Source organism: Falco peregrinus, chromosome 8 (genome assembly GCF_023634155.1).
Source record: "Falco peregrinus isolate bFalPer1 chromosome 8, bFalPer1.pri, whole genome shotgun sequence".
Classification (NCBI taxonomy): Eukaryota; Metazoa; Chordata; class Aves; order Falconiformes; family Falconidae; genus Falco; species Falco peregrinus.
In genome coordinates this window covers 9,756,492-9,783,447 of record NC_073728.1, presented here as the reverse complement: position 1 = coordinate 9,783,447, position 26,956 = coordinate 9,756,492, and the positions used below count along the sequence as shown (strand labels likewise).

Below are 26,956 nucleotides of genomic sequence, written 5' to 3'. Positions count from 1 at the left end.
GGGCTGCTGGAAAGCCTAGCACCGGACTTGGGAGTGATTCATAATCCTGCCCTTCATCCACACCCACAAGGCTGCTGAAATCAGCAGTGACAGAGAGAAGAACAGATCCGTTATGCTACACGCAGCTTTCTGTATGCGTTTTCCTAGCGCCAGCACAAGTATCTGGAGGCAATAGTACTGATAAAGTATCCTCACGAGGAATATAGATGGAAATCCCTTTCAAAATGTGGTCTATTGTGTGCAGCAGTCCATTATGTGTAACCATCAGTCTGCTCCCCTGTTAACAGTTTTAAATGGATGGCCACACATCTTTAATTCCTTACCTCCTCTAACGTTGTTTGACTCACTGAGAAGTGCCTGATATTGAAGGCTGCTTTGCTGGCTTCCAGGAGATCAAATATATTTGCTACCCCTCCTGCAGAGACTGGAACGTGATACTCCACCATGTTGAAATGCCGATCCTGTGGGAACAGGAATGATGGGGTAAAGTTCAGAGGTTGCTGCCTATGAAGAGCCAACAGGTTTGACTGGTGGCTGCCTGGCTGAGAATAAAAGCAAAGAGGAGCGAACCATGGGAAAATGAAAGGGCAGTGGGTGTGTTCTCTCCTTGCGGCTCCCAGATGTGAAGAATATTAGTGTCCATATTGACCGGTATTTCCCCATTGGGATTTTTTGTGGGTTTTGTGACTGGGACATGATAACTAAGCTCCAGAGCTGGAAGCTTGAGGGTAGCCGTAGCATTTTCCAGCTCCAAGTTTGCCATTTTGATTAATGCAGAGATTGGGTTATGGACAATGGATGGGATTTGTGACTCAGCTACTCTGGTTTTACAGTTACACAGCTACTGGAAGCACCCCACCATCTCATTACCCACTGAATATTAAGGGGGGGTCCATCCAGTCCAGCCTTCAGCGGGACCATTCCCAGGGGCAGAGGGTCACCTAACAGCTGCCTTATAGGATCACTGCAGCTGTTTGGCTGGAGTTATTCAAGCCACCAAGGAACTGGAGTGCTCCAGCCCTTGGGCAATAGTGCTGATAGCACTGACCAATGTGAGTGTATGAATCCCTACACTCTGAGAGCACAGATCTATGTGCACGGTATGTTACAAGGTGTCTTATCTTGGAAGATTGTCTTGGTTAATTTGAAGAGACTGACAGGGTCTCTCCTGAAAGCATTTGTCTTGCTTACCTTCAGGCATGTATTTGGAAAGTGTGACTTCATGAACTCTGTCAGCATCTCAGTGCAAACGGTGTTGCTATTTAAGTGCATCTTCACGGTGAATCCTCTTCCAAACCTAGGGGGAAAAGAAAATCACAATTAACACAGTAGAAAAGAGAAACAGATAAAGAAAATCCTTTGAGAGTGCTGCACAGCCTCTTTGGGGAAATCTAATCCAGGCAGAGTGCAGCTTGAATGGGGTCAGGGTTGTTAACCTGGAGTGAAACTTAATAAGAAGCCAAGCTATTGTGATAACTAATAAAACCGAAGCTCAAGCCTAACATGCTTTTCAGATTTTCGGCAGTGAACAGATTAGTTTGGGGAACACATTTCTGGGAAAAAAAGGCTGTGAGAGAGTAGAAAGTGCTGCAGTTAACACAGAATTTCAGCGGTGTAGTAAGAAACATAAACCAGAAAATGACGTTATTTTGATGCCCTGTTAACAAAGGCCTCACGTTCTGAGCTCTTGAAGCTGCAGGTTAGTATCTTCATATGCCTCTCAGTAAAAGTGAAATAGGTACGTTTTACTGACCTGCTCTTGATATGCTGCAAAGAGCCAATGCACTGAAAACTCCCGTTCACCATAATAGCCAGCCTGGTACAGAGCGCTTCACATTCTTCCATGCTGAAAAGCCAACGAAGAAACTCTTAATACGTCATTGAGAAGGTATAAAATATTAGTTATTTTCATAATCAGAGAACATTACTGATCTTCCCTAATGTGTTGCAGGTCTCTGTGAGCACCCACATTCAGCCACAACAGACCCCCAAACCTGTCATAGCAAATTCTGCAAGGAATCCTAAAATTCTGCAAGGACCAACAATGAGTGTGAAGGACGGGCCTCTCCATACCTCCTGCAGACCCTGAAATGGGAGGCGGACCCAAACAGCCCTACCTGTGGGATGTGAGTATCACCGAGCATTTGTTCTGCACTTCTTCACTGATGATCTTCCAAAGGTGGCGTTTAGCATTTGGATCCATTCCAGAGCTTGGTTCATCCTGTTGGGAAAGACAGGACTGAATGTAAATTTGCCCTCAAAATCTGATCTTCCTGACACTCGTGCTCTTATTAGGTTCATCATTAGTGATACGTTTGCTAGTAAGCACCCGCAGGAGAGCTTACACTGGTACAGACCCAGGAGAAGAATTTTCTTCAATTGCTTTATAGATTTGACTGAGACATCCTATGAGACATTTCTTCAAGAAGCAGCAAGTCAGCTTGACTAAGACCTCCATCTCACTGCCCTTTAGAACGGCACAGCTCCTCTGCTGACTCGTGGAAACTCTCAACCTCTGCTGGACTCCAGAGCAACTGACCAGCTGCGATAGCACCATCTAAGATCAACCCTACTGTGCATTTTATACCATGGTGTTTTAAATATCCATAAACACCACAGGCATAATCTCACACAAGAAGCTGTTAACTAGCACTTGGATGCCACGTGCACCTGCGTTCTGTCTCCTGATATGCTGACAGAGCAAGTGTTGCATTTCCCCATTTAGAGAGACAGTAACCCAGAGATGAACGATGGCATGCTATCTCCTATCTTATACATTGCTGATAAAATTGTTAGCCAATTTCTGATTGAGAAATTGTTATTGTTGGGGACAACGCCTTATATAAGGAGGAAATACAACAGCTTGGATTCAGGCAGCAGTCAGTACCGAGGAAATTTCCTCACTTTCTATTTTTACTGAGGTTTTTTATCTTGCAAAAGCAGCTAGAGCACTTGTGTATGTGGTCAGAAGTAAAGGCAGCAGTGCTAGGCTCAATACAAGTTGGGACAAGGGAGATTTATGTTCACTAGGTACAAAATGTAGTATTGGGAAACATGCTCACAGAGCATTGCACACATTCAAAACACAGCAAGTGGAAAAACTGCACAAAAAGACGTATTGTAAGGATGGCATACCTCATGGAAGAACTGGAAGGTTCAAAGTGAAAGACAAAAGGGGAAGCCAAACCTAGAAAAATAGTTCTATGTTCCGATCCTGAGGGAAGTTGCTTCTTTGGTCGTCTACAGATTTGGAGCCTCAGATGCCCCTTTTCTTGAAACACTGTGCAGTTCAGTTGATACAAAAAAAAAAAAAACCCAAAAAACCAAGAAAGAGTTGGGAACAAGGAGAGTTTAATTGGCAAATATAGGATCTATTTTTGACCTCTGAAAGATGCTAACAGAGAAACCAGCGGACTCACCACTCTCTTATGCCCTCAAAGAAAATCTGGGTGCTTTCTGGAATCTAAACTTTCCTCTGATACATATGTTGTCAGGCTAAGTATGGGCATTTGGGCAGCGTCCTGTAAGCTGTGCCTGAGAGGGTTTTGCTAGACTGTCAAGGTACCCCTGCCAGCCCGAAGATCTGCTCATTTTAGCCCAAACAAAGCCCCCGTTTCTCACCAGCAGCAGAATTGATGGATTCCCAATGAGAGCCAAAGCAGTTGACAATTTTCTGTTGGTGCCATAACTGCACATAGAGGTGACCCTGTCTTTGTAGGCCATCAGATTCAGCCGGTGGAGAAGCTGGAGTACAACCTATGGAAGTAAGAGTACTGCTTTCCCAACAATATCCAGGCATAAATTACCGTGTGCATGTCTATTATTGAAAGACTAATGCTATCAATGTAAAGGCATTTACATAACTGAATAATAATTAATAACTGAAAAATGCTTTAAGTCACACCCCAGTGTTACTCACTCCTTTGATATCTCTCTCTGGGATGCCATGGAGCCTAGCATAGTAATACATGTGCTCTTCCACTGTCAGCAAGTCATCCAAGGCATCTTCTTGTGGACAGTAGCCAAAAAGCGACCAGTGTGCCTCACTAATGTCATTCAAGGACCTGTATAAGGAAGTTGGCAAGTCATTTTAAACACACTGAATTGCCAATGCACCCTGGAATCAGACAGGAGAGAGAAAAATGCTTTTCCCTACTTCCTATCCCCTTCCCCAACCCTTGAAGGAAAACGCTACAAATTTGCAGACCTTCAGCTTTTAGGCCCTCAGTTCTGCAAAGGAAGACTTGGATTTGCAACATCTGTTAGCCATGACGTCTAGTACATAGCTCTTCAATTACCACCAACGCTTCAGGTGGCACAGTTGCCACCAGGCCTACTCCTGTTCAGGAGCACTTTGAGATGAGTCCTGCTGGTCTCCAGACACTAGCTCAGAAGTGGGATCACACTCAGCTGAGGATCTGAGTCTGATCCGATTTGTAGTGGAATGAAGTGGAAAAAACACCACTGAGAACAGCAGAGGTACAACAGCAAAATGCAGTCCCCTAGGGAAGCAACCATACCATCTTCAAAGGATGATATTTCCTGCCTTATTTATTTTTGCTGTTTTGAATGTTTTGCTTTGTTCCAGAGTTTTGCATTTCTTTTCCTTTGCCGTCCAGCCTTAAAAACTGCTCCCAGGCTGATCTGCTCACATGCCTTCCCCAGAAATTACGTCCTCCATACCCGGAATGATCCTGGACCCGCAACCTTCCGCTGGATGCTCCGATATCACCTGTCAACATCTTAAAGATGGTCGTCTTTCCAGCTCCGTTCACACCAAGCAAGCCAAAGCACTGGGTTGCGAGAAAGAAAAGTAGAAATGTAACTATGCTGTATTTATATTGCAGAAATACTACTCTGAGATGAGTGCTCAGTGCATCTTGTCTCTTCTTTTCTCTGGACCCTTCAGCAAGATGAATTGCGAGAGGCAGAGGTACTCTGAGCATACGAACATTATAATGGAGGTTGTTTATGGTGCAATATACTGCAGCTTATATTAGGACCATTTGTTTAATACGGTGAAGAATCAGGGATGTGTCTCTAATAGAGTCATTCCTTTTACTGCAAGGTGCATTTTTGCAGCGGGCTTATCTGACAGGGCAAATCCTGATCATCTAATTTGTGCAAAGCCTACCATTGACAGGAACAGAGCTATTCATAGGAATGAGGTGAGTGAGGTTTGTGCTGTCATTGGTAAAACCTTAATGCAACACAAGATTTTTGTCAAATAATCTTACTAATGCACTACATTAATAAGATTAAGAACTGGCTCCCTGTAGTGCAGTTCAGTATCTCATGCTAAAAATCTATGGTTTATTGCTAAGGTTGGAGATGTGCAGTTGTGTATTGCATAAGCAATCACCATTGTGCTGATAATTACTATTATTTCAATAGTTAGTACAGACCAGCTGATCTGAAAATCCTCATGTGCTGGGCCCACTGCAGGCGCACAGCATCAAACCAAGGCTTTTCCCCACCTTGAGATGCAGGGATGGTATTTGTGCAGTCTGCAGTGCAGGGCCACAGCCTGTGCTAACAGATGGGAAATGGCACCCTGAATAAGGTTCAACACGGCTCGGTGCTGGGTCCTGCACTTGGGTACCAGCGCTACAGGCTTGGGGCACAGCAGCTGGGAAGCTGCCTGGAGGAAAAGGACCTGGGGGTGCTGGTTGATGGCCAGCTGAACATGGGCCAGCAGTGTGCCCAGGTGGCCAAGAAGGCCAACAGCATCCTGGCTTGTATCAGAAACAGTGTGGCCAGCAGGACCAGGGAAATGACTATCCCCCTGTACTGGGCACTGGTGAGGCCGCACCTCAAACACTGTGTCCAATTTTGGGCCCCCTTCACTTCAAGAGGGACATTGAGGTGCTGAAGTGTGTCCAGAGACGGGCAACGGAGCTGGGGAAGGGTCTGGAGCACAAGTCGTATGAGGAGTAGGTGAGGGGACTGGGGTTGTTTAGCCTGGAGTAAAGGAAGCTCAGGGGGGACCTCCTTGCTCTCTACAACCACCTGACAAGGGCCGTGGGCAGGTGGGGGTTGGCCTCTTCTCCCAGGTAACAAGTGACAGGACAAGAAGAAACGGTCTCAAGTTGTGCCAAGGGAGGTTTAGATCAGATATTAGGAAACATTTCTTCACTGAAAGGGTGGTGAAGCACTGGAACAAGCTTCCCAGTATCACCATCCCTGGTGGTATTTATAAGGTGTGTAGATGTGGTGCTTAGCGACATAGGTGATGGACTTGGCAGTGCTGGGTTAATGGTTGGACTTAATGATCTTAAAGGTCTTTTCCAACCTAAATGACTCTATGATTCTAAACCCCACCAGCATCAGGGTGACTTTTGCCAGAAGTTAGAAACCTCAATGCCAGTTGTGGCTTGGAAAAAATCCTCTGCCAGAACAATCAGTGCCATAGTCTCCACATAAGGCTACTGTCCTCCTGCCCAGGAGTCAGTGGAGTCCAGGCAATTTAAAAAAAAAACAGACACCAAGGATTAATTCCAAGCTTCCCACAAGTCAGGTGCCCAGCCTGAGGTAGAATCTGGTCTCCACTTTCCTTTGGATCTCAGAGGTGCTCTGTGTGCTCTTGTCTTTTCTCATGAGTCAGTGTTTTTGCAGCTAACTGCACTGACATGAACAAAGAATGTTTTTTTTTCCTTAGAGTTAGTTTTAAGTCACGGTTCATGAAAATGTCTGTTCAGCTGAAGTGATTTATCTTTCCCTGATAGGAAAATACAAGCAGGTAAGTCTGACTTACTGTCTCCCATGCAGTTTAGGTGAATAATTACAACTGGACAGATTCTGCTTTCTTCATTTACCACATGGTAACCCACAGTGACCCACGCCACCCCGCCAGGCTGCGCTGTCCCAGGAGCTGTACAAACACAGCATGCAGGCATTTTGCTCTGAATACAGCTCCATCACTGTCCCATCCACTTTTCCTCCTTCTAGGGCTTTCAAACTACCACTTGGTGTCCCAAATCCACCAGGAGCCTTTGGTCACTACCATAACCCCAAGAATCAATAAATAAGGCAAAGGAAGGAAGGAAGAGGTCAGAGCAGAACAAACTGTTACAGTTGCAGCAGCAAGGACTGGGAGAAAAGTTGACAGTGGGGCTGGTTCTGTTCCAGTTTCCCTGCCCAGGGTGGAAGGTGCCCACAAGCCTTTTCCCCATGCTAACCTCTCCAGCAGGAATCCCGAGGCTGATGTTTTTCACAGCCACGATGTGTTTGTGAGGAAGGTGGTAGATCTTTGTGAGATTCTGGAGCTGCACCACATCGAAGTCAGCTTTGCCAGACTCCACTCGGTTCCTCTCTGCCTGGACATCCTCGTCCTCTTCAGCAGCAGGTGACAGAAGTGATACTTTGCCATGCACTCTGTCAAACAGGAACCTACAGGGAGGGCAGAGAGGGGACCTTACCCTCTGCCAAGCAGACAGCAGAGGACTTGCGTGCTTGGAATAGATGCTAAGGAGCCTTCCTGTGAGATCCCAGGGCATGCAAAAAATACTCACCTGTACAGATAGTTTCTATTCTCTCCGAAATAAAAAAACCAGCATTCTCTTTCTACCTGTTTTTTTTCTCTTTTCCGTCAAATAATCTGAGCTGGAGCCAGGCCTGCCCTGTGCAGACACTCGTAATGCAGGTGACAGCACTGTTCTCGCTCCTCCATGTGTGCACCCAAGCCAGAGGAGATGGGGAGATTCAGAGGAGGTTGGCAGTGGACTGACTGCTCTTACCAACCAGCTAAACATCAGCCCACCAAACCCAGAGCCCTGAAATGAGGGCCGTAGTCTCAGCCAGCAAGGACTACCAAGAGACTTCAGTACCTGCACCACTATTAGTTAATACTCTAATTACTGGTGGGTATCAGGACTGTGGCCAGGGAAGACTTACTCCCTGTTTGTGAAGTGTCTTGGAAATTTATGGGCTTCATAATTGACAATGACGGTGTGAGGGCCCAGAATTAAACCACGGAGCACTGGGTTGATCTGTTTTCATTGTGAGACTCCAGATGTTACTTACTCTAGTATGTTGTTCCAGAGTCTCTGAATCATCCTGTCATGAACCGTAAGACGAATGGCAAAAAATAAGGTGCCCTGGATAAACATGGCAAACAGCTTAGATGTGGTCTTGTCCAACTCAAAGGTTTTGTCAGGGTAGTCCACTCCATAGGCTTTTAAGAAGCCCAGCAGTGCCTGATCCTGTGACAGTTCAATCAAGCCATAGCCAAAGCAAAATTGTGGAAACAGAAGGAACGCGTGCCTTAAGTTTTCAGCAAGATCACGCAAGCCCTGGAAAAAAAAAAAAACAAAACAACAACAAAAAAACTAAAAACCAAACAAAAATCAGCACAGTCAGTCACTGTTTTTGTTCATGGACTAAATTCATAGGTTTTACTGTGGGACTGAAGTGTAACAATTACATTGGGATTTGATTGGGTCTCAGAGCAGAGATAAATTGAGAGCAAAGAGCTCTGGAGACAGCTCATTTCACAGGCACAAGGTCAGAGAAGTCAACAGGCATCTCTGAGGTTGTGAACACCCATAGTAAACAGCAGCCAGTTAGCAGCATAGTCACTCACTGCTACTCCCACTGCCTCACCCTGTGCATGCAGCAGCCCGAAACCCACCTGTGGGCCAGAGCTGAATCCTGCCGCTGAGCTGCACTACGCCTCCCAAAACCACACAGGTGCTGTACTACCTACCCACTGTGGAGCACAGCCTGCTCCCCTGAAGCCCTGTCCTATCTGCTTTCCTTGGACAAACGTTTCCATAAACCACAAGATCTGGCTTTGATAGATATAGAAGGGCTTTTCCAGTGAATTCACAGCAAAACAGCCCAGTGCGCAGTCTCACACTTAGGAGCCTCTTCATCGTAGAGATTTGGTACGATTCTAGCATAAGAAAGGATCAGCTCACACAGAAAAGTGGAGAGGCAGTAAATTAGCATGGAAAGAAACTGACTCACTGCCACTGGGGCACAGAGGGATAAAAGATGATCATAATTGCACATTGCTAAAATCCAGAGGGGGGTTACTAAACAAGCACTGTCCAGCTATTTTTTTACAAAGTAATCGTCCTTCACAAAAAAAGAAAACTAAATATAAGGTGTTATGCCAGTGATTCCCAGGGATATCTCAGTTTAAAAGATGGCTTTACTTCAGGGAATCATCACTGTCTCTGAGCCATTTTTCATCCTTGCAGGGAGAAGATGATTGCATTACAGAGCTAGATGACAGACAGATGGTGCTGGGCTTAGTGCAGCACATGTCAGACTCGGGGCCAAGATGTCTAGTTGTCACTCTCCACAGTTCATGCTGCAAGACTTAGCAATGGTTCAAAGTCCTCACCAACTTTTTATCAAACATCTACACCCACCTCCTGCCCTTCCCTGCATGGGCAGTTTTCTACCTCTCTTTTTGTCTTCTCCCCTCTGTCGCCATCATTTGCTTCTTTTCTGGATGTGCAGATTTACAGACAAGCAGGACTCATATTGGACTCACGTCCTGTCTATAGGGAACCCCATGAAGTCCTACGACTAGTGTCCTCTGCTTGGTCTACCTCAAATGTCTCGAAACCAGCCATCTACTACAGACCTGATCAAAGCACCAAACTCAACCAGAAGCCTCCTGTTGTTTCACCAAGGGCTCAGTATTACTAGGGTTCCTACCTGGTCCGTGGCCTTTTCCTGGGAGAGCAGAAATACAACCGAGTGAGTAATAATGGTGTTGATGCCAAAGAACAAGTTGACGCAGACATAAACGATGAAGGCCATTCCCGTTTCTTTGAAAAACCCAGCCAGCAGGTACATCCATGAAAATGTTGCATATCTATAAATTGCCAACCGTGCAGAGAAAACTACAGTAACTCAAAGAGCGATTGAAAACAAACAACTAAAGGCATCAGACAACATAACAGTTCTGTTTTGGCATGTGACCAGATTTCCGTATTACAGGAGCTTCAAGAAGGAAAAACAGCTTTGTATCTGTTAGAATCTGGAGACAAAGTTTATGATGCATACTTTGAACATGGAGCCCTGACTGAAAGCAGAGGGCCTGGAGGATTCAAAGCTAGGGAGACAGTTTTGCTAAGTTTTCCTGAATTGTGCTGCTGGTTTGGGGTTTTTTTCTCTCTGATTCTGAAATGCTTCTATATCTTGAACTTTGCAATAGTTCAGTAAACATCTGCTTACAGCTTGAGCTGTCACTGTGACCTTGAATATTTCATACCCTCACATAGTTTGCTTTGAACAAGGCAGGCATGACAACAGTAGTTTATCTCACTGCTCCTGGAAGGAGCAACTAGTCACCATTTGTAAAGTGCACATTGAAGAAAAAAGCCCACATATTCCTCCCTTGGATTTCAAATTGCAGCAGCCTGCAATATACAGTTCCTCCCTCTGTGCAATGATATTTAAATAACTAAGCTCCACACTTACCCAAACAGTAACAGCAAAAGAAATACTGCCAGTAAGTTACTGTTGTTGCAGAAAGCTGGTATCTGGAAGGATGAAATAACTCCTATTGAGAGTCCAATAGGAACCATAAAAAATACCTGCGAAATGATATTAAAAAGATGTTATTAGGAAGATAATTCTTAAACATTTTCCTAGAAACATGCAGAAGCAACAATGCCAGTTCTGAATCTGGTCCCACAAGTGCAGCTTGGGTTTTCTAAGGGAAACCAGATATAGGTGGGTGTCTCAAGTCCTCCTGAGACCTTTGGGAGTCTTGCAAATGAATTCCCACAGAGCCATTTGGAATAGGCTAGGCTTCAACAGTCAGGGCTGTGGGCAGAAAGTGCCTTAAAAAAAGTTGTGAATGAAAAATATCGCTTTGGTTTTCCAGTTAGCCTTGCAGTCAGACCACTTCATTGTGCCCTGTAAATCTAGTTTTTATAATGTTGAGTCAAAGCAGGGACCTACCAAATGTCTGCCTTGACAGGTTCCTCTCTTCCCTGACTTTGGGATTTAACAGAATTTACTGGCAGAGATTCACTGAGAAATATCCAGTTGCCGAGAGCGCTGGATTAGTTTCAGCCCACTGAGTACTGATGGTGGCAAGGACTCGGGGGAATTTTCCACGGGCTGATTTACAAATATGCAGCGCTGGAGCGAGGGCCCGGATCAGGGAAGCAGACACAGGCCTGCCCCATCCTCACCCTGCACTGCGACTCGGGGCTGCTCTGCCAAGTCAGACTGCAGCCATGCCGCCTGCAGACCCCATTCAAGCCCCTCCTGCAAGGCAGGAGGTACTTTTACTGTTGCATAATCACACCAGCCCCTATACACAGGCAGTTTAGACTACTTAGTGGTGAGAACTGTATTGTCTGTACTGCTTTGTTAGTGATCGGTGTTACCAAAACACCTAGAAGCTTAGGCTGTGCTTTGCAGAAAAAGTCGAGGCTCACATTCCCCAAGGGATTTCAGCCCTTAGCCCTCTGCTGCGTCGAAGGGGGCTGGCCACCCAAATGCCCTTGAAGGCTTCACGTTTTCAGGAACTGATGATATCACTTGGATTTTAGGCGCTAGCAGAACTGCATCAATAGATATTGTCGGATATGTAGAGCTGATCACCATTACAGCATAGCTGGCAATGCCAAAGCTCACGAGCAGAGATAGTCTGCACTTGTAGGTCTCGATCTGTGTGAGGGTTTGACATCATGCACCGAAGGTAATTCATAAGACACAAAGCACTTCAGTCTACAGACACTTTGCATATTTATCCTCTTAGACCCGCGATGCTTTCCAGCAGTGCCATTAACCCTCTTTACCATGAGGAAACTTAACTTCAAGAATAACAAGGGCACGCCTATGCCGTGTAATGCAGCGCAGTGCTGGAGAGCTCAACTATCCATACAGCACAGTGCAGCACTGTAGAAAGGAACTTGCTCAGGTCCTGGAAGGCATATAGCTGCACTAGTAGCTTTCCTTGGCTTAAAAATCTTTGTAATATATAATCTTAAAGAGAGCATTCAACCCAGCAATGGATTTTTGCCCAACAGGGGAATGTCTGCTGTGAGATGTCTGCTAATGTCACAGCCTGTACTCCCATGGTTTCCAAAACGGCTGTAGCCTCATGCCCCAAAGCCTTACCCCAGATGTGTAAAGCCTGCATGACGACTAATCTAGCCCTGCAAGCTAACAGAAAAGCAGCTTGCTGCTTGCATGTTAAAATGGAAATCAAGCTCTGGCCTGTTCTGTGTTGCTCTCATATAAATGTGCTGAGTGTTTTGCATACACTCAAGAGAGAAGGAATGCCTTTGCTTAGCAAACTCCAGTGTTGCAGTTCACATTTAATAGTCTTCAATGCCTTGGAGAACAATTACTACATAACGCTCTTGGCAGTAATAATATTAAGAAGTCTAGGCAACCAACTTTAAATAAAGAACTTTTTTCCCTTGCTGTGTAATGCTACTCTTGGTGCATTTAGGAATGTGAATTATTTACCAGATCATAAACGAAGTTAGTCACCCAATAGCTTGTCATCCCAATGCCTGAAATATGCTGCAGTTGTTTGGCTTTGGTTTGATGTTCTTTTACCATGTAGAGCACAAAGCTTGCCGTTGTGATAGAGTAGCCAACCAAAACAGACATTGAAACTATTATGTCGAGTAAGCTGTTGAGCCTGGGGAGAAAGTGGAGAAATATGTACACGGTGAGTCGAAGCAGCAGATTTCCCTCATTGAGGAGGTATTGCTTAGAGCTCAGAAACAAAGAGGCCCTGACTCAGTGCCAGCATCTTTTGCTGACGTTAATTATGCCTAGGGAAAAGGACTTACAGCACTGTACCATAGCATTGACTGGAAAGGCCAAAATGAAAAATATGTGATTATTACTGTGCCAAAGCACAAAAACATGTGATGCCATAACTGTGACCTCCAGATCTATATGGGAGCCTGCAAAGAAATCCTAACAGGAATCGGCAGCTCTGATGGCAAGTAGGATGCCACTCATGGGTAGAGGGAATGAAGACAAGGGAGAGAGCAGTTTCATCACTTAGAGAAAGATATTCAGTAATTTAGGCTGGTTTGTGCTTTCCAAGAGGCTGATTTACTGCCTTTGAAACTAAACAACTCAGCCATCAGCAAATGAATCTTCTTACATTACTTGTTCTTGGCTCTGTCCTCCAGGATATGGGTGAGCTGATAAGAAAATACCTAAAAAGACAAAAAGAAAATAAATTGAAAATAGGGCTAACTTAAAGCTTCCTTCACCAGTTCCTGATACTGACAGTAAAACAGAAAACTCTGAGTAGCTGTTTTTTCCTGTGTCATCTTGGTGTGATCTTGGGCAGAATTTCGAACATGCTCATTTTTCCTATGACTTCTCTTTGATGCACAGAAGATCTGAAATTCAAACCCTAGGCCTTGTTTCTGCATCTGTCTGGCTGATAGTATAACTCACTTCAGTGAGAGTACCCCCACACCAAAAATTAGGCACATGCTTGTGGGTGTGGGTATTTTAGGTTAGATTCCTCAATACTGAAACATTCAAAACTGATGAATATGTTTCGCTTTAAAGCTGCTGTTTGATAATCACACTTAATTTCATTTGTTCTTTTATCATCAGAAACAAATCATTCCCTATTGCCTTTCTCCACAACCATTATCTTTGCGTGATACGCGTCTTTCTCAATATGGGTGTCTGTTGAAGTGCTGGCATAAACCCAAGAAAACTACACTTTCATTCCCAGTTTGGCAATGAGTTAATTCTCAACTATTCTGTTTTATGCAGCTAGGAAAAAAAAAAAATGTCCAAAGGAACTAGCAAAAATCTAGTTACTACCTTAGTTAACCCTGTGCAATGTTTTCAAAAACCCATTTTAAGGGGTCTTTTTGACCTGGCACAAACTACAAGAGAGAAGGCCTTTGCTCATGCGCAGGTACTTTCAGAAGATCTGGTTTAAGTACTCCTTTACCAAGGAGAACGCTTAGCCCAGAGCAGACTAGTATTGTTAATCACAGTGCATTTGTTATGTTTGGAGGCAATTTGTGCCTATAAAAACAGAAGGAGGAACTTGGGGGGCTCTGGTGGGCCAGTTCCAGCCTCCAGTGAAGGTCTCTGCCTTGGTCCCACCAAGACCACAGCCCAGTTTCTAAGACTCTAGCACCTGAGAAAGGGTTTAAGCTAAGACATTTATGTGCCTAAAAACGAGGCTCTCAATCCCTATTTAGGCACCTAAGTAAATGCCCTAGTTCTCAGGGAGTGCTGGAGGACCTCTAGCCGCTATTAAATCCAGAGAGATTTGCTAGAACATGCCACCTCTGAAATTTAAGCTCCTTACAGCCAGGTGCCTGACTTTCAGCAGTTATACAAGGAAGAACTATTCTGGGCCATTTTCCCTAAGAACAAGCACTCCGACTTGGGGACGAGAAAGGAGGAGACTGTGGGTTTAGCTGACCAAATGCCATACTGTGCAAATAAATTTGAAAGGGAAGATTTCATGGGAAATACATTTCATAGGGGAAAAAGCCCTCAGTCTTGTCATCATTGAGAGAAACGGAATTAAAATCTTGGGCTGCTGATAAAGCCACACAAACAGCCAGGAAATGTTTCCCTTCTCTATGAGACAGAGAGAGAAAGAAAGATACTGTCTGTCTAATCTGTTAATACCTCACTATAAAGCCATTCTCCTTTACTGAAGCTTAGGCTAGAAGTCAAAATTTCCATTTCAATGCTTTCTCTTTTTTGTTGGTTGGGATTGAGAGAAGAGAAAGCACAATATACATAAGTCAAAAGCTATTATGACTTGCTTAGTGACAGGGTAAAAAGCTTTTTATGTATTTTTTAAAAATATACGCAGCCTAAGTCAAACCTCTAAAACGGGACTGGCACCTCTTTCAAACTGTTGAAATGACAACACATTTTTATCTGGCCATTTCAATGGTTCTTAAACTGTCATTTATTTGTCACAACAACAAATAGATTTAGCTGCCAGGAACATACCACGCAGAACGCCTGCTCAATTGTATTTCAAACTGGATTTACTCTACCCTGGGGGAGCTATCCCCATCCATTCATTTTATTTCCCCCATTCTATGGCTTGGATCATTAGCGGGAAGCAGAGAATTATCTATCTGGTCATTCACAACTAAGCATTTCTTTCCAAAACCACATAAGCAGCAGGACAGATGGAATAAAAACTGCTATTTTTTCCCACTGAAAATTGTTACTTAGCTAGTATAAAACTTTCCCTGTGAAAACTTTCTGACTGTTCACATGAGCTTCCAGCCTTTGCTCTTGCTGCAGCATGTGTTGGGAATACAGAGACAGGGCAAGAAGCTTCACTGCTCAATAATTCAGCTGCTCTGGGATGTTCCTGCTGCTGGAAGCTCCTGGCTCAGGTCTCCTTTCTCCGCACCTGGGCAGGGGCTGCAGCTTTGTGATACGCTTTTGCAGCACACACTGAAGAGCTTGAACCTCCTGACCTGGAGGGCATGCTGCAAATCTCAAAGGCACAAGGCACCGGGTATTTTAGGACAGCGGCAGGGACACGGCACTCGTTTTGCTTGTTGTGAGGGGAGTTTCAGCGCATCGTTATCAAGAGGTGGGAAGACAGACATGCTGCTTTGACTCATAATCAGCGTTCTGCTGTTTCTTTAATTCATGGCATGACACTCAAAGCTTCACACCAGATGCCTTTTCCATTATAGTTTAATTCAGACACATCGGCGAGGAATAGTCTTATGAGCAAAGAGACACTGTCACCTGGAACAGCAGGTCTCTGAGGTGAGGGGGGCTAGGCATGACCAGAACATGGCTGGAAGGGCACCATTTGTCAAAGAAAATCAATCGGTAGGGCATTTCTGCACACAATTGCTACTCTTGTCAGATCCCATAAATCTTTGTATAAGATTTCTCAAAATGACATCAACATAAATCTTTCTCTTCTCCCTGCACCCCCTCCATCTCTAGAGACAGGCACACAGGCACAGACATGTTTGTGCCCGTGCTGCACCCTTAATGTAGGCTAAACCTTAAATGGTAAGATAGGGTGCCCTGGGTTTATCAGCAGGAATTTGGGTTGCTGTGTTGCATTACCAAGGAGAAGCTACGAGAACCGATAACCCCAAACAGGCTACTAACACTCCTTGGAATCTGTGTATGTCATCTGTCAGAGGAAAAATATAGCTGAAAATTATGTTTCTCACTTAATCTCACTCTCATTTTCATCCTAACACAAACATACACATACCCACACATCCTGAATTCCTCTCAGCAGAAGGGTGACATATTAAAATTTGCTAATCTAAACCACCCCCAGAGATGACCTAGAGTAGCCTTTCTATGCATAACTAATGGACACCTATCAAGAGACAGCAATTGCAGTACCATGATGAGAGGCAATAAATCAAATAGCAACCATTGGCATTTTTTGGATGAGGCAAGTGGGGCTGGGGTCCTCTCTATCCAGTTCCCCAAGTCTTTGACTAAGACAAATGAAATATGTGATTTAGTCATGTTTTTCAATTCAGCAATTTAAAGGAATGGCATAATTGGGAATAAAGAAATGGCCTCATTGAAGTCAAGGTAAGCATTGTCATTGATTTCAACAGACCAAGGATATTTTCCCCCAAAGGGGAGAAATCATCTGCTCATGTAGAAGGACACTTACCGTATCTGGAAGTCTCATTTTTTGGCAAGTTAGCTCGAAGAATGAAGTTGTTCAAGCTGTTGAGATAGGCTGGAAGGCTGTGATAACCTTCGGGATTATACCACACCTGCACACAATTGAGGAATTGAAACAGTTTGGGAGAGAAACTGTTACTGATAACATTTTGGTTTGTTTTGCTTGCTCAAATGAATCATTCTATGGATGTTATCTAAAGTCATAAGCTCTACAAGTTAAAGTCCAATGATTAAACCACATCAAGTACTGAATGAGTATAAAAGCACATTTCACCTTCAGCACAATCAGTCCCATCAGAGTAATCTGCCCTCCAGGAGAGAAGGAAGAAGCACTAGCTGGATATGTGACATAACGTGTACAAAAACTTGGTTTCTTCTCTGTAATAAGTTGCTCAGATCTGATGAACACCAGCAGTGGGGACTTCCCAAAGATGGCCAAGCAGTCATGTGTCTAATGCCCCTTGAAAGCCAGGGGGAGGGAAAGTTTATTTTTTGCTTTAGGGCAAAAAATAGACAGTCTTTACCTTCTCATTCAGCAACAGCCCTTGCCTCCCCAGGATAACTTTTCTTACCTATACCGTGATAAACCCTGAGGACCGAGGGGAAAAATCAGATCACAGAACATGCACTTTGGGAGGATTTGTCATCCCCTACTTCAGGCTCAACCCACAGCACACAAGTTGGAGGTGTAAATTATCTACCAAAGGACAGAGAGCTTAGGCTATTAAGCTTAGAGGCTTAAACACAGCCCACAGCATCCGCTTTTGCATATCCCCAAGTCCTGCACGCTCAGTGGTTTCATTCTTGCCCTAGCAGAGCAAGGACTGGAGTCAGCTCTACTTCCAACACTACCAAGGTTTCCAGGTATTAAATCTGACATGTGATAAGCAAATAGCTGTAGCTTACAGATCTGAGATGAAGCTGTAAGATTGGAGGGGTGAAAACATCAGCAAACTCATTACATGAGCTCTGAGTGTTAGTGAAACAAACCCTGTGATTCCTTTCTATGGGAGTCACCTCTGAGAACAGCACTGCTCTTACAGGAACACTCTCCTGGTAGCTAGGATTTGCAATGAGATCACAGAATCTTGTCAATTCTCTTGCATTTCCCTGCTACCTTAGATTTCAGCCTTGGCGCTTTTAATGCTGATGCGTTACAACATTTTCATTGAGCAGAAACAGAGAAATGTGTATATCAGAATGCACCAGCCATTCCTAGTTAAGGTAAGCACATTCTCTCATGAGATAAAGGTGCTATTAATTGATCTTTTCACCTCTGTATAATAAAATTATGACAGCAGAGAAATTGTCCTCTGCTAGCAAAGGAAGCCAGACCAATAAAGAAGAATGGGGAGAGAGAAGGAAATGAACTGCAAGTCACCTCTCCCACGCCAAAATGCAGATTTCAGAGGGTTTTGCTCTATTTTCTGAAATACCTCTGAACTCAACGTCACTTCTCCTGGGCCCACACTGGAATCCCACACTAGGATGAGCAGATGGAGGTTAGTTACCTTAGTCAATGTTCTGTTGGGGGGCACTGGCTTGATATCGAACTGGAGATCTGTTGTCAAAGGGAGCCCAAAACTCCAGCCACCGTACCTGAGTGAAAATCAGAGGAAATGCATTGCTACTCTCATTCAAAAGCTTTAATACCTTTCATTGGAGCATGTTAGTATGCCACTGTCACCCCAGTTAATTCTAGTTTGACTTAAAAGAATTTATCCCAGTATGGAGTGTGTGGCCAAGCCAACACTGCAGCAGGACCCCTTATCTGGGGGGAAAAAGGGAAACAGAAACTTGGCAGCACTATCACAAAAGTGTGCTGAAAGCCTCCATCTGAGAAACACTTTGGAGCTGTGTGGACTCCTACCATGCTTACCTTCCACACAGGAATGAGATGACTGCGTCCTACCGAGAAGACAGGCAGCTCAGTTTAAATCAATGGCAGGTGAACATATTCCTTGACAACCTTAATGGCAGGCTATTTTTGCCCCAAGACATAGTGTGCGGCTGTGTTGCAGAGTCCAGACACACTAATAGCTCTAACAACCCCATGGTGCAAGAAAACGTTCAGCCTCTTATTTCACCGGGACGGATGCACTTGTTTAAGTGAAGCACACACTGAGACTTTTCAGAGAATCAAACTTCGAGGTAAGTCTCTCCCCAGGGTTTACTTCCTGACAAGCTGTGTCAGATTTTCCTCCTTTTAAGCATTTCTGAGTCAGACAAAGGCTTGTCTGCAGATCCAGCCATCAACATATTAGGTGATTGACACAGTATCCCTAGGCTATCTCTGCTATGATCAAGAAGAGCACTTGCACAAACCTTTATTTTTAACTCCATGATTGCAGGAAATTTTACCTCCTTTCACCAGATTCAGAGAGAGCATCGGCAGAGAGGGCCTTCTAAACCCCAAATGCACTATCACCTCTTCAAGCATAGTGGATATGATATGTATAAGAGGCTGCTCCCAATGCAGTTCAGAGAAGGACTGAAGATCTATGCTGTACCGTTTTTGCAGGAAATCTTTGGTAGTTGCCAGAATGTAGGTCTCCACATCGTGCCCTGTCAGGTTATAAACTGTCCGAGTGGAGAAGGTCCTTCTGTGAGGAGGAGTGTAGTTCGTCTGTGGACATGTCTGGAGAAAAATGAACAAAAATGTTTGTATTTTAACTAAAAACTAGCATATCAGGACAACATTAAGAGCAACATTCTGGTCCTGGGACTGACGGCTGCAGAAGCTGATGATTCGCAAATCAAGTTGCAAAGACACACACCATACATCCCTGCTTGCTGTCCTGAACATATTTAGTGAGGTGCTTAAAAACAATATTTGCTTAAATCTACGCTTGAGTTCTACTGACATCAGCGAGACCTTGAAATATCTTCATGCTATGTAGGAAGATTTTTGCTGCATTAAGGCTGATCCTACTTAGCAGAGCATCAGAGTGACTGCACAGACAACTGCAGAGGGCAAAACAACTCTCAGAGCACAAAACTCTGTGGTGGCCTCAAACTCTCATCTTGCATTTCACAGCAACTGCACTCCGCGTCTTTGCTTTACTGTCAGACATTGGCAATATTTTCCCAAGCTTCAGAGAAACCTTAGATTAGTCCTGAATATATAATTTAACATGCTGAGGGTCAAAGTCACATCGACTGTTTCTGAAGTGTCCTACCAGATAGCATGCTGGCTGCTTCTTTCAGCTCATCCATAACAAAAATGCTGGCCTCCCCCATTGTGTAACTTTGCATCAGAATACACAAAATAGCCTGCTTCGTGCTAAGGTACACCTGCCTGTGCCTGCAGCTTTGAACATTATCCAGACTTACTGGAGAAATGCTGCCAATACTTTTAATGATGTGAAATTAAGTGTATGTCCAGAAAACCGCAGAAAATAGCTGCATTTTAAGGAGTGATTAGGAACATTCAACTAAGTACACGCTTTATCTTACAAATGGCATCATGCTGCGCCATGAGTCTGATTTCCTACTGGAAAAAAACTGAAGACAGGTGAACAGCACCAGAGGGAGGAGAGCTCAGCTTCAAACTGGACTGTAAAATTGTAACATCCTTGGGGCAGAATCTGCCTTTTCCCCATGCGCATGTAAAGGCAGTGCCCATATCTGGTTCTGTATGTACCACCGTAATGCAAATAACTAATATTATTAATCATCACTATTTATAATAAAGAACAGAGTAAAAGCAGATGGGTCTAGATTTTGCATAAAGTTAAATTCTGAAGAGCAAACAGCAATAATAGCTGTGCTTTCATATAATGACAGTGCTTCTGTAAGACGAAATTTTCCTCTTGAATACGTGTTCACCTCTGCTAAATGGGACAATCATACAACATTCAAAACCAGCATTAAACCTTATCCCACCACGGGGAGCAAGGCAGATCTATTAGCATGTGAATCTTTTGAGGATGCTGTTTCCTCTCCTGTCCCCAAACTGGTGCAGACAGTGGTTAACCAGTGTAGACGATTAGTAAGGCCAAAAAGAGACAGGAGGAATTTGAACACTGAGCTCCCCTTAGCGTCACGCCTGTGCACAAAACCCGTCCCAACCTACAAGGCCCCCCAGCTATCCCCTCAATCCCCATCACCCTGGGGTTTATTCAGATTACCTGGATGCCATCTGTGCAGTTGCAGGCAGAATACTTAGTTCTCTGGTTTCCACTGATAATCCACTGGCCAAGCATGTCCTCCTTTAAACACTGCCTGAAAATGAACACATTTTCCTCTGAGGTCTCTATGCTCAGGTGTGCACACGATACTAATTGCTGTCATGTTTAATGACAGCAGGGATGGCAGTGAGTAGCTTCTGCAGAAGAGCAGACTTTCTTGTCAGCTCCGGGTGCTTCAGGGAATACCCATCCTCCCACCGTCTTCAGTGCCTCTCGGCAGAGTCCTCACTACCGCTCTTCGTGCCTGGATTCGTTCTGCTGATTAGAAAGAATCCAGACACCACTTCATTCCCACAGTAGACAGTGCAAGGAGTTATCGCGCCAAGGCCAAAATCATCTTGCAGTGCAGAAATAAGGGCTATTGTCATTGCAATAACTGGGGAGTCCTGTGATGGGCCGTCTTGGCTAGGCAGTCACCGTAAATACTCAGTATAAATATTTGCCTGCAGATACGTGGCACGCATGAGCATGCAAGTCTGCCCAGGATCTTACTACCAATTCTTTGGAAATTTATCTGCAGGGCTCGAAACAAACCAGCACTCATGGCACGGCTTTTAGATACGTGTAACAAAAGCTACATTGACAGCTTCCTGGGTGGGCTCAGTGTTAAAATTGGGATTATTGGGGAGGCAAGGACTCCTTCCCAGACACGAGAATAGCATGCTCTTGTCCTGGCATCCTGCCACCACCAAAGCTGTTTCCTTACTACTCATAGTAATATAGGAGTCCACTTGCGGTGGTGAATACTTCTTGAGGCAAGCAAAGAACACCAGTGTCAAGTCCTGGCACAGTGTGGAAGTCCCATCCCATCCTTAAAGCACAGTATAGTTTCCTGTCTTCAAGGATATCTACAGTTCTGTGCTGGCAGATGCAAGCCTTCACTCCAAGCCGCACGGGAGCCACGTAGGCTCTCAGCAGGGCTGGGATCTGCTTCACACCAATCATGACTACACAGCTCCCTGCTCAGAACCGACTTGCACCCTGCCAGCTCAAGTCTGTGAGCAGCAAAAACTTGTGTCTGCCTGCAAAAGGACAGTTAGACATCGACTAAGGAGCTGAAAGAGTCTGCAAGTCAATCTGAAGAGAGGCAGGAGATTTTTTTTTTCTCTGCATGTGGCACCAATGCATGAAAATTCTGCAGATGATCAAAGATGGTTATTAAGGTCTAATGGCTAATAGCGTTATGTCAATTCTCTCGCAGGATCAGAATTTAAATGGAAGAAAGCCAAGAACTACTTACGAATTGCTTTCATTCATGCATGTGTTATCTGTTCCAGGGAAAGCAAGCATTGAAGCAACTAAAGCATCTGTGGTTTCATTAAAATTCCTAAGATTTAACAAAGAAAAAAGAAAACAGGAAAATGTTCAAGGTACTTCCACTACCACTGGGCAGAGGAAAGCTGTGTCTGAATGAAACAGGATTTAAGATGTTAAATGAATTATTATTTGTTGTGCTAGCCCTGCAAATCACCTAAGTACATGCAGTACGTGAGGACAGTCACACAGGTTTAAAAGGACTGTTCATCACTTACAGCTGCACAGCCACTCCAGCGATTTGCTGCCTCTAGATCTAAACAACATACTGATGAACTTTTGGACAATCAAGATTCTCTTGCCATGGAAAAAGCATCTACTGCAATTTTCAGGCACTACTTCCAGTCTCATCTCAATCAGCTCTCTCGTCTGTGATGTCCATTTGGTTTTGGTCATTCAGGAAGATGCTTCTCACTTCTGACCCAGCCCTCTAGCAATGATCCATCAGTAGAAGCAAAGAACATTGGGAACAGAGGACTCAGACATGCAGTTCTGGCTCATACCCCCATCTAGCAGGACTGAAGTGGAAAGGCATGAGCAGTCCTGGGAAAGAACATCTAAGAGCAGATATACTTGCTTTAGAGCTAAATTCTATACGTCTGATTTAAAACTGCGAACCACTGGAGAAAGACAGCAGTTCACATCATGAAATCAGAATGATACAAGAATATAATCATTTTGGTAATGAAAGAATTCAGTGATGACATCTTAATTACACTAAAAAAGCACATGTCCTTCAAATTGACTGTGTGCCTTGGACTAGTGGGGCCTGAGCATGAAAGTATGTCCTGCGCCGACAGAGAAGAGGGCCGGAGGACTCCAATGGGAAATGCAAAGAATATCCCCAACGTATTTCACAGTTAATTCCAGCTGAGAGGTTGTTTTTCTAAAGCTTTCTGATTGCTGGTCTGAGCCGGGTCATCTCCCCCAGAGATCCCTTAGAAACAGGATTTCTACATGTTATCTGCATAACGTAATTACACAGATAATGTAGCTACGTGTTATCTGCGTAACATAACTACACAGATAACGTAGCTACATGCTATCTTTGTAACATAACTACACAAATAACGTAACTACATGTTATCCCTGTAACACTTATCCACTGCATGTGCTTAGAAAGAATCCTGGTGGTAAAACTGGCTCTTTACAAACAAAATGGATTTAAGAACCACAAAGAACACCACTCACCCAAAGAAGTCTGCCTGGTCGGATGTGCCGTACAGAGAGGGAGAAAGAATCAGTTCAGGATATTCAGTTTCCTTAGTTCTCAGTGTCCCAAGTCCCATCGCAGCCATCACAAAGAGGACTGGGAGGATGACCTGAGCAATGAAGCCTCTGACATCGCGCCGGGTATGGTGGAATCTTTTAATGAACAACGCTGATGTCCTCTTAAGCAGCAACGGCAAACCATGCAGGCTTTTTGATCTAATCAGGAGCTGATCTGGGGACAAAAGAAGAATGCATTTTGTCATAGATCAGTATTTGTGAAATGCAGGGAATTGGTAGTTATAGAACTCTGGGAGTATATTTAGCTTCCTGCACTCCACTACAGATGGTAAATCAAAACTACCAAGTTGGAACTTTTGCAAGACTCAGGCTTGGGACAGGACTCAGACTTCGGTTCCTGAGTCATAAGCTCATGTAACACCAGTGTTTTTGCTTAACTTCAAATGCGTACATGCAGTGAATTCATTTTGAGATCTTGCAAGAGGAATACGGGCTTCCAGATGCATCAAGTGATCTACATCCTACCTACCCAGCTGCAACTTACAGGGGAAACGTATTAATCTTTTATGTTTGCAAACGGAAAATTTTCATAATTTAGAAAGCATGTCCTCAGACAAATCTATAAGAAAATTAATCCTGAAATAAGAAAACAAGGCACATAAACCAGTTGGTCTTTTGCATGGACGGGGTTGTGGTACACTAAAGTAGAGCCTAATCCTGTGCATCCTATTCCTCTTTATGAAATAATAACCTATAGAATACAACATGAAGCAAATGCTTTTCAGTGCTCTCATTAGAGGTACACAAAACGCTTCTCTATGCATATGAGTTACTGTTCACAGTAACATTTACAGTGCAGGTCAGCTCTGAGAAGCAAGTACACAAATACCTCTGTGCTCTCCCTTGGCTGCCTCCCTAACTATAAATGCTATATTTGTAAGTACAAATAAAATTTCTGCTCTGAGAAAGCATTTCAACAGGTATTTGCTCATTTTTGGGCTGTGCCACCTTTTTCAGCTTTCAAACCCTCAGAGATACCAGTGTACCTCTCTTCTGAGCAGGAATTCATCCCACTCTCTGGCCCTTTGAGCTGTTTTACCATACTGCAACAGTTGGGACACAGCAAAAAGTAGCATGGATCCAGCTCAGAGCTGTGCTGCTTTTGCAACAGGCTAAGGGTTTCCACAAAGTTTCTCTCCAGTTCTACTAGTTATGTAGAAATAATCCTCTACATCAATTACAGCAATTACTTTCAGAGGTATACATTTGCTCTTTCACCCACACGCTGTGTTTGATTAGATTAAAACCTGGATCAATTTAAAGGACGGCGGATGCAAACAAAACCACTCTGTAATTTATTCTGTGATTCAGACTATTCCAAACTAGTGGATCTGAACAACTGTTGAGCACTGTACTTCTAGCGATTTATTGAGCTTGTGATTCCTGGTTGGGTGAAATGTGGTTTTCAACAAAGAAAGAAGATGGGGAGACCAAATCAGTCCATCTGTCACTGTTTGCATCTGTGACAAATCTGGAATAAAACCTGGAGGTAATGTAGTACCATCTCTTTCTGTGAAGGTGTCCGTGCTCACAGACATTTCGTCACTGCCAATTTGACCACTTGCTCCAGGCAGCTGTTGGGGCAGTTCAGTATCTTCTTGCTGATCCTTCACTAGCTCTTTTGTCAGATTGAGAAACACCTATGGAGCAAGAAAATATAAAGGAAAATTGGTCCAAATGACTCCATTTACCAAAACAATAATCACAATGCACTCTCCTACTTTGCAGCTGTAGTTGGTGCAGCAATTGTGAATTACAACCTTCTTTCTATTCCCTTTGTGCTCTGTGAGAGAAATTCACTTTTTTCCAGTACAAAATTGTTGTTGTCCAGCTTCTTGTTGCCTACTGTCTCTCTTCTGCTGCAGCAGTGGAAACTTAAACCTTTGCAGTTGCCCCCTGGACTCGCCTTCTCCTAACAACCTGTGACTACTGAGTAGGCGTAAATGAAGCTGCATTTAAGCTCAGGCCCTACATAAATCTACTCCTCCCACACCCACACAGTGAGCAGCGCACAGACGGCTCTCCCTGCATGGCACCAGTGAAGAAAAAAGGAGGGCTGTTTCCCTGGGATATTTTCCCCTCCGGCCTCTGACAATCCTGGCTGCCTCCATGCTGGGACTGTGCACAGTCATGGCACCCAAGCTGCACGTGGTACATGCTGTATAATTCATTCTCGCTGCCTTAGGAAAACACCTTAAAAGCAAGCAAGAATTTCTGAGCAGAAAGGCAACAGTCTCCCTCCCTCCTTTCTGCAAGACAAGGGTCATCACTGCTCATCATTTACTTTTTGTTTCTGATGCAACTAAATGTTTGTGTTTATTAGATCAGAGATTTCCCATGGGAAGAAAGGTGCCTGTGTTACTCCATGATGCACGAGGTGACTCACTTGTGCAATACAGCCTCTATGCTGAAGTTCAGCATTTAGATGGTTTGCTAATCCCCCGCTGATGACTGTATCTGTAGACAAATCCACATTCATGGGGACCAGGAAAATGGTTCAAGAAAAAACACCCCACTGCCCCCTCTCCTTAGTCTATCTCCAGAATCTAACTTTCTGGGTGAAATATCAAAAAGGTGATAGCAAGGTGAGAGAGTGGTACACTTTGTACATTACTATATGTACAGATTTATGAATACATCTACACACTCACATGTTCGTAAGTATAACACAGTGATCAGCCAAACTACTTCTTCCCCTGCCTGCCACTCCTACATGCAAAACATGCCACCATCTAGCCCAGAAGGCAGAGCTAACGTTTCACTACATCGAACCCTGAGTTCATACCTCTTCCACGGTTGTGTTTGAAATCCCGTAGCAACCAAGGTGGAGATCACTCAAGCTGGTATCAAGGGCTCTGAGAAGCGCCTGGTAGGCCCCTGAGACTGTGGACTTGAAGGGAGGAAGCACGTACACGAGCTCTCCACCAATATCCTCCTTGAGATAAGCCTCTGGGAGGTGGGACTGGATCAAGGTAGTCACTGCTGTGGTGTCACACTCTTCCACCATGTTCTGAAAGAGGAAAACACTCTGCGGTCACTGAGAGGGCTGTGAGGCCAAACCTTCTAGTGCAGGATTTAGCTCAAATTATATCCCAGACCATCATCGGTAGGTGATCTCAGTCCAGGTATGCAACATTTCAAGGTAAATATCAAAAGGAGATGAAAGGGGGTTTCTGGTCCTTGAAGAGGGAGGTCTGGCAGTGTGCTCACCTTGGTCCACTTGAGACCTTGCCTGGTCTCGGAACAGAGGAAAATCCTAGCCACAAGAGGGTTTTTAGGTGTCATCATCACAAGATGACACCTGAACTTGGCTGCCAGCACAAATACACTCTTTTCCTGGTGAAAAACAGGGCTTGCACATGGGTCTTTTTTCATTTTCTTCATCTATATTGCCAGCAATTTGGAAAAGGGGCTGATCTCTTATGGTATCTGCACATGACTCTGTGTGCTGGGGCTACCAACAGCACTGCAGTAAATGCTGTCAAGAGCAGAGTTCCCCCCTCCTTGTAAGCAGAACGTTTTGCCTCAGGCCA

The 26,956-nt window shown here is 44.3% G+C and overlaps 1 protein-coding gene across 1 annotated transcript in view; it reads right to left on the bottom strand.

The window, feature by feature from the left end:
- The window catches only part of ABCA12 (ATP binding cassette subfamily A member 12), an 88,483-nt gene that overhangs the window by 2,121 nt on the left and 59,406 nt on the right, over positions 1 to 26,956 (bottom strand). Inside the window, exons 33-53 of the mRNA XM_005244418.4 lie at positions 26,209 to 26,433; positions 24,925 to 25,063; positions 23,325 to 23,577; positions 22,060 to 22,146; positions 20,760 to 20,853; positions 19,140 to 19,267; positions 18,141 to 18,228; positions 16,616 to 16,721; positions 13,103 to 13,157; positions 12,448 to 12,625; positions 10,438 to 10,553; positions 9,670 to 9,829; positions 8,023 to 8,291; positions 7,179 to 7,389; positions 4,684 to 4,793; positions 3,920 to 4,064; positions 3,622 to 3,756; positions 2,118 to 2,221; positions 1,754 to 1,846; positions 1,192 to 1,297; positions 324 to 461 (exon numbers count right to left, since the gene is read on the bottom strand). Coding sequence (XP_005244475.3) covers positions 324 to 461; positions 1,192 to 1,297; positions 1,754 to 1,846; positions 2,118 to 2,221; positions 3,622 to 3,756; positions 3,920 to 4,064; positions 4,684 to 4,793; positions 7,179 to 7,389; positions 8,023 to 8,291; positions 9,670 to 9,829; positions 10,438 to 10,553; positions 12,448 to 12,625; positions 13,103 to 13,157; positions 16,616 to 16,721; positions 18,141 to 18,228; positions 19,140 to 19,267; positions 20,760 to 20,853; positions 22,060 to 22,146; positions 23,325 to 23,577; positions 24,925 to 25,063; positions 26,209 to 26,433 — 2,940 coding nt within the window. The remainder of the gene's footprint in view (positions 1 to 323; positions 462 to 1,191; positions 1,298 to 1,753; positions 1,847 to 2,117; positions 2,222 to 3,621; positions 3,757 to 3,919; positions 4,065 to 4,683; positions 4,794 to 7,178; positions 7,390 to 8,022; positions 8,292 to 9,669; positions 9,830 to 10,437; positions 10,554 to 12,447; positions 12,626 to 13,102; positions 13,158 to 16,615; positions 16,722 to 18,140; positions 18,229 to 19,139; positions 19,268 to 20,759; positions 20,854 to 22,059; positions 22,147 to 23,324; positions 23,578 to 24,924; positions 25,064 to 26,208; positions 26,434 to 26,956) is intronic.